The sequence below is a fragment of the Lemur catta genome, chromosome 9 (assembly GCF_020740605.2).
Source record: "Lemur catta isolate mLemCat1 chromosome 9, mLemCat1.pri, whole genome shotgun sequence".
In the NCBI taxonomy this organism is placed as follows: domain Eukaryota; kingdom Metazoa; phylum Chordata; class Mammalia; order Primates; family Lemuridae; genus Lemur; species Lemur catta.
The window spans coordinates 17,625,966-17,639,095 of record NC_059136.1 but is presented as its reverse complement, the minus strand read 5'-3'; the positions used below and the strand labels follow the sequence as shown (position 1 = coordinate 17,639,095).

General features: G+C 55.8%; 1 protein-coding gene across 1 annotated transcript in view; it reads left to right on the top strand.

Moving 5' to 3' along the window:
• APBA2 (amyloid beta precursor protein binding family A member 2) overlaps positions 1 to 13,130 on the top strand; it is a 57,123-nt gene that overhangs the window by 35,914 nt on the left and 8,079 nt on the right. Inside the window, 8 exon segments of the mRNA XM_045560902.1 lie at positions 2,095 to 2,181; positions 6,424 to 6,510; positions 6,512 to 6,610; positions 9,166 to 9,243; positions 9,245 to 9,346; positions 10,296 to 10,316; positions 10,318 to 10,509; positions 11,927 to 12,046. Coding sequence (XP_045416858.1) covers positions 2,095 to 2,181; positions 6,424 to 6,510; positions 6,512 to 6,610; positions 9,166 to 9,243; positions 9,245 to 9,346; positions 10,296 to 10,316; positions 10,318 to 10,509; positions 11,927 to 12,046 — 786 coding nt within the window.

Sequence of the window (13,130 nt, the reverse complement as noted above, 5' to 3'; positions counted from 1 at the left end):
AGGGATTTGAGCTGCGATCCCAGAATATGACCTTTAAAAGCATGTTGATGTTGAATATAACTCGATTTTTAAAAACAGAGAAAATTCCTCCCAGTCCCGCAGACTGTTTTTCAGCCGGGTTGTGTTGCTCTCTGTTCTTTCCAAGTAGCTAAAAACAGTGTCACCTGTGGTTAGAGCGAAAGCCCAAAAGACCTTTTCCCTTGCAAACTGAGCCAAAATACGAATTTATTGTTACAGTAGGGGCCTCTCTGCGATGCAGAATTCTTGAGGAAATTGTCAGCAGGGAGATTTTCTATTTCAGATTTTCTAGTGAGTAATTAAATCACAGTTTCTGCTATTTCGAAATGGAAGATATACCACGGTGGGCTCCCTGGCGACCACAAAGAATTACTCACCTCAGTGGGCAAACCCGAAGCACATGTGTTTCATTGCTGCTGCATGGTGATAATTCAGGTTCTCGCAAATGTAAAAACCAATTAAAGGCTGTCCTGGTTTGGGTCAGACCCTGAGTCATCCACTCGGCTTCCAGGACGGTCCACAAAACATATGTCACAGCTGTATTCTGAGCATTCTGCAGTGGGGGTGACAAATCAGGGTCATTTGTATGGCATCTTCTCCTGGCTTCACTGTGTCACTGTGAGGGCAGCGCCCAGGCCCGTCCTGAACTGAATCCGCTTAGGGCCAAGGTTTTTGCGGGTGGGGTGGACATAAACGTGGCTGTTTAAATCAGAAGGAAATGCTGACATTGTAATCCAGCTTCTTTGAAAATGTCTTCCCCCTTTCCCGGGGATCCATGGAGTCCCAAATCCAGGAAACACAGCCTGAGCCCGCAGACTCTGTGCCTTCACTAAACTGGACATGGCTTAGCCAGAGCAGCCCTGCTTGCTGCTGGCGGGAGGGGCCATAACCTAAGACCCAGGTGTCCGACTTCCCTTCTCGCCCTTCCCTGCGCCTGCCACAGGCTGCCTGGAGAACTCACTCTGAGCCACGGAGTGCTGCTGGCGGCATGCTTTTAGGTTTCTCATGGCTGCTCCATTAGGGAGTAGCATTTCCATCTGTGTGGACTCAGGGTAATTAATAAAATTGCCAGGCCTTCCTTTGAGGTTTTTTTTTTTTTTTACATTCACAGATAAAATTGTTTGTATGTATTTACAGTGTACAACAGGATACTTAAAAGCATATGTACATTGTGGAATGACTAAATCTTGCTAATTAACATGCATTCCCTCATGTCATCATTTTTGAAGTCAGAACACTTTACATTCACTCTCTTAGCATTTTTCAAGAATATAATCACTGTATTAGTAATGATAGTTACTATGTTGTACAGTAGATGTCTTGAACTTAGTCCTCCTAACTGGAGTTTTGTATCCTGTGACCCACATCTCTCAACCCACCCCCCACCCCAGCCCCTGGTAACCACTATTCCACTGTCTGCTTCTATGGGATCAACTTTTTAAAATTCCATATACAAGTGAGATTATATAATATTTGTCTTTCTGCATTTGGCTTATTTCACTTCATGAATAATGTCCTCTGGGTTCGTCCATGTTGCAAATGATAGAATTTTTTTCTTCCTTCTTCTTTAAGGCTGAATAATATTGCACTGTGTATATATACCATATTTTCTTTATCCATTCATCTGTTGGTGGACATTTGGGCTGATTCCACATCTTGGCTGTTGTGATTAGTGCTGCAGTGACCTCGGGAGTGCCGACATCTCTTTGTCATACTCATTTCCTTTCTTTTGGGTATTTACCCAGTAGTAAGAGTGCCGGGTCATCTGGTAGTTGTATTTTCAGTTTTCCGAGGACCCTCCATGCTGTTTTCCGTAGAGGCTGCACTAATTTACATTCCACCACAGGGCACCAGGGTCCCTCTTCTCCACACCCTCACCAGCACTTGTTATCTTTTGTCCTTGTGATCACAGCCGTTCTAACAGGTGTGAGGTGGCAGCTCATTTCCGTGTCGTTTGCATTTCCCTGATGACTCATGTTGAGCATGTACCTCTTGGCCGTTGGTGTGTCTTCTTTTGCGAAATGCCCATTCCAAGTACATTTCCAATGTGTAACAGTATCTGCTGTCCTTTCTCAGAATTCTGAGGGGGACGCCCAGACACTAACGGAAGTGGACCTCTTCATCTCCACCCAGAGGATCAAGGTTTTAAATGCGGACACACAGGTAAGTGTGTAAACTCCTCAGTTCGGCCTCACCCTCATCCCCACAGCATCAGCCTGCTTTTCTCATTGGAGCTCCCCAGGCACACGCACAGGGCTGCGGGAGGAGTGGGGGAGTGTAGCAGGCAGCAATGATGTCGCCCTCAGGGCCCACTGGCTGGGAGGTGGGTGGAAGGTCTCCTGGGAGCCCGGAGCCCTTCCCCTGATCCCCCACTCCTGGGGGTCCCTCACATCTGCCCCCTGCCTCTAGGCACTGGTCTTTGTGTCCTACCCTCTCTTATGCCCCCCACCCCTCTTTTAGCCTTGTACTTGGTGAGAAATCAGAGAGGCACAGGTTAGGGGTCAGGGGTCCGGCTTGCGACACTTCACAGACTTGGACTTTGTTTCCTGATCTTTTGTGGGCAAACTGTCTGGATGAGATCCCCCCGCACCCTTCTAGCCCTATTCACCCACCTGTGCAGGGGTTCCCAGGACCACCCCAGGCTCGATGACTTGCCGGAGGTCTCACAACACTCAGAGAGCTCACGGCTGAGGTTTCTTACAGCAGAAGTCTAGTGCACAGAATCGCCACAGGAACGGGGGCCTGGGGCGGAGGCTGGGGGAAACCAGAGTCCTCTCCCCAAGGAGTCACACAGGACACACCGAATGCCCCCAGCAAGGAGTTGTGACAGCGCAGGCCAAGTATTATCCACCAGGGAAGCTTGTGGGGACTCAGTGCCTGAGGTCTTTACTAGGGCTGGTCGCATAGGCACCTCTGCCTGGCATGTACCAAAGTGCCAGACTCCCAGAAAAAAAGCCGGTGTCCAGCCTAGACCACATCGTTTGCACAGGAAGAGTGAACCACACCCAGCAGTTGGAGTGGTGGGAACTCTCCTGAAATCCTCATCTTCAGACATCAGCAAAGGGCCAACCTGGCAGGTGGGCCTTTCCCAGGACAGCTGCCAGGCCTGCCACCCCAGCTCCTCCTGCTGATGCTCACAGAAAGCACCACCACCCAGGGGTGGGAGGATGGGCCTGGGAATTAAAGGTGGGCTCCATCCTTATGAGGAGTTCCTGGGCGTCTCTGAGCCCTCAATTACTCTTTCACATGGGACAGAGGCTAACTCCTCCGCTGGCTCCCGTGTAGATGAGGAAGCTCCTAGCCTGGCCCCAAGCAGGGCTCACACCTCTCCCCTCCCTCCCTCCTCCCTTCTGGGTCTTTGCATTCTGAGCAGGGCCTGCAAATTAAAGCCATTGATATAACTAGGGACAGAGGCGTCAGTTCATGGGAAGGGACAGAGGCAGAGTTCTCAGTTTCCTTTTGCCTGCTGTTTCAAGATGGGCACTTAATAAGGACGGACTTTCCTGTTCCGCTGGCCAGGAGCATTGTGGTTTAGGGATGCAACGCAGATGCCCCGGGGGTTGGTGCCTGGAGTCCTCTACTCTCCAAGGTGACGGTGGCAGATGCTCTCCAGAACAGGGCCATGCTGCCAGTTTTGACTGTCCCTGACAACTCTTTGGCTGATTATGTTTTCCTCGCAGCCCAGCTTTGTTAACATTGGTTCCCAGGCCCTGTCCCAGCATCTGGGGCTGCAGGCCAGGAGCGCCCATGCATTACAGCCCATGGACGTCAGGGGCATCTTCCCATTCCCACTCAGGACTGAGGCTGTGTTGTCCTTCCGAGGATACAGGGCTCTTTTCCTGTCATCCTCCTCTGCCCCGTCACTTCTCTGGGCCCTTGCGCTTTGCAGGGGGCCGGCAGGGCTCCCACCTTCACAGGTTTGGCCTTGAGGGCCTGTGAGAGATGCTCCCTGTGGCTGCTGGAGATGCCCGGGTCTACCAGGTCTCTGCAGACAGGAATGTTCTGGAGCCTTGGAGCAGGCAACCTCAGGGTTTTCGTGCTCTGCTCAGGGTTTGCCAGTGACAGGCTGCTAAGAATTTGGATCTGAGGTGGAACAGTTCATGAACCCAGGTCTTCAGCATCCCCTGGGGCACTTATTTCTCTAGAAATGAGGGGAGGGGACTCCTTGTTCTTTAACAGAGAGGTAGCACAGTGGCCTGGTGCCCTTCCCCTAGGTACGCTGGCCACAGCCACATGTAGGTGTGTCCTGACGTGGCATCCACTTCCCTCCTGTGCCCACCCCACCTGCTCAGTGGGCCTGGTCCCAGGACTGGGGAGGAGTGAGGTAGTGGCTTCCGTCCTGGATCTGCTTTGCAGAGAGTAGCTCTGCTGTGTGTTGTGGGGTGGACGGTGACAAAACCCCCACCAGCTGTGAGGCCTATGGCTTGCTGTGGGGAGAGATGGCAGACTGAGGCGGGGAGAGAGAACTCTGGCATTTGCACGCACTGGCAGGAGATGAACCCGGTAGAGTCGCCTCTATGTTCCTGTTCGTGGTGGAAATGTTGCTGACTTCTCTTGCTGAAGAACAGCTGGTGCCCGAGTCATTGCTCGTGGTGTTGATTGAGTTCCCTGCTGATTCAGAGCCCCTGCTGTGTTGCTGGGGGTTGGGGCTGGCCAGGGAGGCAGATGTTCCCTGCTCCCAAGGAACCCACCATCTAGGAGGATGGACGGGACACCCCTGGCTATCTGTGCGCTCAGGGGAACACAATGGCAGCTGCGATTGAGAAAGGCAGGATCCTCCTCATCGAAACCACCTGGAACCCTTGCATTGCCCACAGGGGGAGGGTGGCCGCCAAGAGGGAAGGTCAGGCAGGGTTGGCTGAGGTGGGTGGGTGGCAGGGTGGGATGGTGCTCCCTAAAGCACGGGCCCCAGGTGGGCTTTGGGCCACCATGGGAGTCTCTGTTGGCCAGGGCAAGGGCGAGCAGAACAAGTCTTGGCAGTAGGGCAGGAAGGTTTTATAATGAGGTGTGGCCTGAATGCCCAGCTGCAATGTTTGGGGCAACTTGCCTGATCATGGGCAGCCATTGGTAGTTCGTGAGCTTGCTCCAAGACACTGTTTAGGATGTGTCTGGAAGAGAGATTGTGACAGGAAATTAGTTTGACTGAAAAATTAAAATGCTGACAGAGGAGCTGGAGAGCGGGGGAACAGGTGAGGGAGACTCTGGAGGCTGAAGTGGCCAGTCAGGGCTAGAGAGAGGATGGCGGCCATGTTGGTGGGCACCCTCTGTCTGCGAGGAGGATGGCTCTGCCACTGGCCTGAACTGGGAGCTAGGAGCTAGGGGGGGTGGGGACATGTTTCTGACACCTGGGTATTCAGGCATTTCTGACAGTGGCCAGAAATCAGAAGATGCTGAAGAGCCATCCCCAACTCTTCGCTTTCCAGTGTCCCTCCCTGGAAGATGACTTTTGTGGTTATGAAGCACCCTCATGGCCTTGGCTAGAAAATAGATCAGCCCCAGAGACAAAGGTGGAGCATTATCTGCTGCAAAAATGGATTCTGTGAGGAAGAAAAGGGCTCCGAAGGTTGCAGAAACACCAGATTTTCTTTTGTGAAAGAATGACAAAGGCATAAAAGACCAACTGATTAGTTTTTCAGTGCTTTGTGTGCAGCCTTGTTAGGCAGGGCTCATGGGAAGATGCTCAGTGGAGATTCCTGTCAGCCGACAAAAGCCATGAAGAGTAATGGGCTGCCAGGGGCTGAGGGAATTGAAATCGGCTACGGAAGCCCATTGATTGGAGTCTGGAGTGCTGTCTCAGCGTCTCCTGACCCTGGCCCGGGGCTGCCTGGGCTCCCTGGGAAGAACTGGTTGGGTGGAAAACATTGGCCTTGACGCTCTCCTCCTCTGCTGGGCTGTAAGAGTGCATGCCTTGCAGGGAGGGACCCTTCCCCAGGGCCACAGATGGCCTCTCACTGGGGAGGGGACGGGCTTCATCACACGCAAGCTCCCTGCTCGTCCTCCTACGGGGACGGAGGGCCCACCCTGGCGTCATGCCCCTCTGAGTGTCGGCAGAGTCCCATTTTGGAAGCTGGGGCTGAAGTGAGGGCAGAGCGACTTTGACTAGGAATCACCACCCTAAAACGCTCTGTTCGCTGGAGCTGTGGTTCTAAACCAGGGTGATTTTGCCCCCCCAGGGGACATTTGGCAACAGCTGGAGATACGTTTTGTTGTCATACTTGGGAAGGGGGAGATGCCATTGGCATCTCCTGGGTAGAGGCCAAGGATGCTCCTAACACCCGCCCCGTAGAGAATGATCTGGCCCCAAATGTCCATAGCATGATGGTTGTAAAACCCTGAACTGGAGTGTTTTAATGGCGTGTCCCCTGTGACATTCCCTGATGTGGGCCTGTCTCCCTCTCCCAACAGGAGACCATGATGGACCACGCCTTGCGCACTATCTCCTACATCGCGGACATCGGGAACATCGTGGTGCTGATGGCCAGACGCCGCATGCCCCCGGTCAGCCTCTCAAGATTGCATCGAGACCACTCCCGGGGCCCAGGAGGGGAAGAAGCAGTACAAGATGATCTGCCACGTGTTCGAGTCGGAGGACGTAAGTAAACCCATGGGCTGACACTCCCCTCTGGGCAGGCCGCACCCCACACACCCCACGAGGCTCCAGGACCCTAGGTGCAGTTTCGGCTTTTCTAATGGAATCAGTGCTGCTTCTCACACTCTTTGAGTTTGCAAAGACAGTACACACAGTTTGTTTCACTTCATGAAATAGATTCTTCCGGAGCTGTTTATAAATCGAGGATTCATTAAATATACCAGGGGAGCTATCCATTTGAAGAAATCCTTTTACAAAACATTTTTATCCTTTAGAATAAAGTTAATCTTTGTGTAATTTTTTTTGTTACTAAAATGCACATTTTGCATGCCAGGGTTTGGGGAAGAGAGGCTCACCTGCACCTGCAGCTTAGCTCTGCCTTCGGTTGTGGCATTTCACGTCCTAACAAGTTAAAAAATAATTCTGAAGTTTAGAATGCCAAAGACTCGCTAAGAGATCATGAACCCTTGGGCTCCCTCCTTGAGTGGGAGAAGAGCACCTTTATGAGCCTGGAGGGGGAGAGAGGGAGTGGCCGGCGCCAAGGGGGAGCTGGAAAGAGGGCCTGACCCCCTCCGGCCCATATCTTCCCCAGAGCCCACCAGGGATGCTGCGGCTCCCCACTCTTGTTGCTGTTGCCAGAGTAAATGTTTTTATGTGATCTGTGGCCAGTCGGCCAGGGCATTCTTGCACACATAAGGACATAAGGACTTGAGGGTGTTTCAGGGACCTGGGCAGTAGGGAAGGGTCTCGCAATTTTTGTGCTCCTGAAATATGGCATCAAAACTGAGTTTGAAGACAGGGTTCAAACGTGTAGGTGGGGGCAGTCATGTTCTTCCTAAGTTGAAGTCCACCTGAAATGCTTTGATGCCGTGGCAAATTCATAGGAGAGGACAGTTAAATGATGATGTACATACATACCCTTTCCACCATTAGACAGAGCCCCGTGGAAACCTGGACAGGCATTTGTGTGGGACAGCGGCCTTGAGGATGTCTTAGAGACCTGGCTAGGTGGTACGAGGCTCAGAGCAGGCCCAGGGGCAGAGGGTGGACAGCCAGTTGGTGTGAAAGTTGCCAAGGAGGAGGAGGAGCCTCCGAGGTGCCGACTGATACGGATGGATGAGGCAGAGGGTTAAAGTCAGGGGATGCCACCGTGGCCTTGATTTTCTCAATTCAGTAGGAGACAAGGCTGGGAGCACAGTTGCAGGGGGTGGTACTGGGGCCCCAAGTGGTCCTTGAAGGAGCAAGGCAAGGACCTGCCGATGGAGTACGAGAGCCCCTGGGCAGCTCCCCAGAGAGGAGGCTCTGGTGGAGGCTCCATCCAGGTGGGCTACTGGGGTGAGTGCAGGGGCTGAGAGGACTGTGGAGCACCCAGAAGGACATAGAAGGTGGCCCTGTGGATGCAGTGGCCTACTCTGTAGAATGGAGCTCAGCTGCCTGGGGCCTGCAGCCACATGGTAAACGTGCTGGGTACGGCAGTCCCTGCCCAGAGCCTGCCAGCCGCACCTGCAGGAGGCCGCCCCTGAGCACTGGCCAACCCCATGCCTGGCCCCAGTGGCACCCACCCTGCAGCTGGGCCCTGGGCAGGGCTCCTGGCCTGACAGAAGGAGAAGGGACTGGGAGCCCAGAGTGAGCCCCTCCAGCCGGCCCCAGCGCTGGCAGGAGGAAGGCAGGATGCAGGGCGAAGGGGAACTGGGCGACAGTAGCTGGCAGCAAGACGCCAGTGGCTCTGGGATTGTGCCCAAAGGAGGCACATGTTCCCGCAGGACCCAGCTCCCTTGGGCTTCTTCCCAGGAGCCTCCATGGGATAGAGGGATGATGTAGGCCGAGGGGAAGCTCTGGGGAGGTTCCAGAGAACCAAAGGTGGAGCCAAGGGTGGCGTGCAGTCCATGCTGGGCTTTAGGTCCAGTGGTGAAGGGATCCCATGCTCTCAGACCATCCTTCCCAGATAGGTGACCTCCATCAGGGGGAGACAGAACCAGAGGCTGGGGAACACTGCATCCCCAAATCCTGAGATCCTAATTGGGGTGGAGTAGGTCCCTGCCACCCTGTCGTCCCCACTCCCTCCGCCCTTCCCAGAGGCCCTGCTGCCCCCGGGCTGGGCTGCCACCAGCCAGGCTCCCCACCAAGCCCCACCCATATCTGGGCAGGCGGTGCCACCCTGGCAGTCCCCAGGCCCAGCTCCTCCAGCCAGGTCCTCTGGCTGCCAAGATGCTGGGCGTGGGAACAGGCAAGAGCATGGATGAGTGCTTCCTATTAACTGTTTCGGGCCGGGTTTGGGGGGCGGTTCAGCCTGGAACCAGCAGCTGTTTACAGAAGGGCCCAGCCAGCTCTTGCACGTGCGCGTTCCCCTTGCAGCACGTCAGCCCCGCCACGTGTAGATGAGAAAGGAATTGAAGTTGAAGCCTCCTTTTCCCCCTGGGCTCGAGTGTGTTGCACTGAGGCTTGCTGGGCATGCCCGTGAGGAACCCCCTTGGTGGCAGCTGGGGGACAGGTGGGCAGCAGGGCGCAGGCCAGAGGTGGCCGCCTGCCCGTGCCCAGCGGTTCTGCCCTGCCCGCAGGCGCAGCTCATAGCGCAGTCCATCGGCCAGGCCTTCAGCGTGGCCTACCAGGAGTTCCTGCGGGCCAACGGCATCAACCCCCGAGGACCTGAGCCAGAAGGAGTACAGCGACATCATCAACACCCAGGAGATGTACAACGACGACCTCATCCACTTCTCAAACTCGGAGAACTGCAAGGAGGTGAGGCCGCCGCCGGCTGTGGGGACGCCACATGCCGCTGGCTTCTGCCCCCCAAGCCAGGCTCCTGCAGAGTGAGCCTGCCCGGGCCTCATGCACACTCAGGCCGCTGCCCTCCTGCCAGCCCGGGCGTCCTGCTCCTGCCTTGCAGCCGAGCACTGGTGTGTGAAATGAGGTGTTTGTCACAAATAAGCTGATTACAATCAATTTTCATGACCCTGAAAATGTGCCTTTCAGTGCTGTTACCATCAGCGCGTGCTCAGCACCCAGGAGACAGTTTCTGAAAAGCACGTGGTATCTGTGAAACAGGGGTCCTGGGTGCTCTGGCAGGGAGCAGTTCCCAGCATCTCCCCTCAGGGGTCTTTGTAAAATTCTTCTGGGACAGAGGCGCAAATAGCCTGGGGATGGCCCGTATACCTTGACTGTTTGTTGAATGACTGAATGATTCTGTCTGGTTGTACATCAGAGAGGGAATGCATGATCCTGGCTTCTTGCTGAATGCATGGCAGGCAGTTTTCTGAGACAGTGACCTTCAAAATGAAATAAAAATAGAAGGACTTTTCTAACTTTTCTAGACAAGGTCGGGGGCAGATTATGGGTTCTGGAGTCTGAGAACATTCCTCTGGCCTTCATGGGTTTGGCAGGGGGAGGGGGTTGGGGAAAGAGCAGGAGCCAGGACACTGCAGCCATGCTGGGGGACTCCATGCTGGGCATGGGAGTGGACGGAGTCTGCCTCCAGGTTGCCAGGATTGCCTGGTGGGCCCCAGGAAGGCTTGGGAGCCAGCTCGGGGTGAGGCTGGGGACTGGGCTGCAGGCCGAGCTGAGCTGGCCTTGGGTGCCAGGGCAGGGTGGGACCCACGGGGCCAAGGTCAAGCTCCTGCTTCCACGGGTGCTTGGCAAAATCCCCGCCCCCCCACCTCGGGCCCCTCTCACACTACTGGTTCCCTTGCAGCTGCAGCTGGAGAAGCACAAGGGGCGAGATCCTGGGCGTGGTGGTCGTGGAGTCGGGCTGGGGCTCCATCCTGCCCACGGTCATCCTGGCCAACATGATGAATGGCGGCCCGGCCGCACGCTCGGGAAAGCTGAGCATCGGGGACCAGATCATGTCCATCAATGGCACCAGCCTGGTGGGACTGCCCCTCGCCACCTGCCAAGGCATCATCAAGGTGGGTGTGCTGCGCCCCTCTGCCGGTGGTCACTCCAGCCCACCTCACTGTGTCCTCACCATGCTGTCATTCCCACTTGACCCATGAGAGATCCACCTGGGGACTGGTTGATGACCGAGTCAAAATTTAAACTCAAGACTGTACCCTGTGGCTGAGACCAGAGGAGGACCCAGGCTGCTCCAGGCTTCTCACTTAGCCCAGGGTTGGGCCACGATGGTCCCGGCAAGGGGCTGAGGACCAGTGGGACTTTCCCGGGCTAGCACCGAAAGTCCCCACTTCCATGAAGCCCCTTCAGCCCTGGCAGACTGGGAGGGCTGGTCACCCTACCTGGATCGAGTGCTGGGACGCAGGTTGCCTTAAGTGAGGGAGGCCACCCTGACTGTCTGACCCGTGAGCTTGCAGCTTTGGGAGGTGCTATGCTGCCTGTCCCTGGAGGGGGTCAGGAAGAGGGGTCACAGCAGGTGGCGTGAGGGCGTTCATACCTGGCCATGCCAGGGGGAGCAGTCTCCAGACGTCAGGCTCTCCCTGTTGGTCCTGATGGCTCCTGTGACCCATCTGTGGTCCCCGCCCCAGCCCACTGTGGTTTTGGTGCTGGAGGAAGCACCTCCCTCCTCCCTTATTTGGCCTGAGAGAGGAAGGGCATCTGCAGCCCAGAACATCCCATGAACCGGCTCCCAGGGGCTCTGACGGGCTGTGTGGGTGGGCGGGTGGGGTGACCCCATCTCCAGGCAGCATCCAGAGTGTCAGGCTGCCAGAGGGCTGAGCTGCGAACTGCAGCCGTGCCGAGGCTTGGGCTCCTCCCCTGCCTGCTCGCCCCAACCTCACCCCAGAACTGGGGCCTAGGGTGTCTGCTGACAGTGGCACCCCTGGCTCCAGGCTGGCCTGTCTTGGTGCAGCCACCGGAGCTGCCTACGTCCTGCCCACTCACTGAGTTCCACTGGGCCTGTCACTCCCTGCCCTGGAGTCATCACTGGAGGGCGTTTGGTTTTGAGGAAGGTGTCCCCACATCCTTCCATAGGAAGTTATCCTGCATTCAGCATGATGCCAGCCCCTCCCTCAAACTCCTGAGGGTGACCCCAGTGCATTGGTTCTTCTCTCTGACACTTGGAGCCTGGCTTCTGGCCCTGGGAGTGGCTAGTTGTTGCCCAGGGCAGAGGGTGCCCGAGAGCATGGTGGGCCACAGCACACACTGCCTTCTTGGATACCCGGCAACCCTCATAAGTGTTAGGGTGATGCTTGTCCCTCTGCACAGAGGACAGTGTGGCCGAGAGGTGACTGCCTGCCTCACCCAGGGCACGGTCCCGCGGCACCCAGGCTCTGTCCTGCCCACCTGACTCATCCTCAGCTGGGCCTGTGAGGGCTGCTCCCAGGCGACATCCAAGACTCAGCCTGTGACTCCTGTCCCCATGCTCTGCAGGGCCTGAAGAACCAGACGCAGGTGAAGCTCAATATCGTCAGCTGTCCCCCAGTCACCACTGTCCTCATCAAGCGGCCAGACCTCAAGTACCAGCTGGGCTTCAGCGTGCAGAATGGAATCGTGAGTCCATCCTCCCGCCCTGGGCCACCTCTGCCACAGGGAGGGTCTGGGTCCAGGAAGCAGCTCCTGTCTGGTGGGCAGGACCCGGCAGTGGGCACAGCTGCCAGCAGCCAGGCCAACAGGGTAGGAGCGTTCAGCGGCCCCCTGGGCAGGTCCTGAGTGGAAAGGGAGGGCCAGAGTGTGGCCATGCATTGGGTCCCCCAAGCCCTGCCCAGGCACCCTTGTCCCCATGGTGGTTGTCCCTTGCCTTGGAGGGGGGGGTCAGCAGGCTTTGCCAGCCACTGTAGCTTGGACACACAACCAGTCATGGCATCAGACTCACTGTGCTCAGCAAATTCATTCACTCATTGGTTCATCATTTAGTCATTCATTCACTTACTCGGCTGTTTAGCAGACGTTTATGAAATACCTGCCCTGTGTCAGGCTCTGTGCCAGGTATTAAGGAGGCTGGAGGGCTCCCTGGAGGAGGTGGGCTGGGCTTGAGTGAGTGCTGATCTGTCCCAAAATCGGTGCATGTTCCCCAGGCTGGAGTTCTTCAGTGCAGAGTTCCCACACTTCTTTAACCTGTGTCTGGCTGATGTGAGCTCCGTTTCCTAGGTTTTTCCTCCTGCAAATGTCCCAGAGGGCGGAGATGTGGCCACTAAATGAGTAAAAAAGGGAAAAGGCCAACAATACCCAACTTGTTTAAACCAGCCCCGAGTATGAAGGAGGCGAGGGGGAGAGAGATTGCGGGATGGGTTGGGAGTGGTGTGGAGGTGAGGGGGGAAGGTGTGTGTGCTCAGCCACAGTGGAAAGGTAATGGGAGAACATTCTAGAAAGACAACTACAAATGAGACAAAATTTTCCCCATTGTCATCTGCCGAAGCAGTGTGGTAGGGTACACAGGTCCTGGGTCGCGTCACAGGGCTTGGGCTTAAGGCCCCTTTGCTGCCCCTTCTGTGTTAGGGCACGTTTGCTGCTGTAGCAAACATTCCCCAGTGTCAGAATGCTGAGAGGTTATTTCTCACACGTGCCACAGTCTAATTTGGGGTGCGGGGTGCCTTGCTCCACAAGCCACTCAGGGACCCAGGCTCTGCCCTCGCTG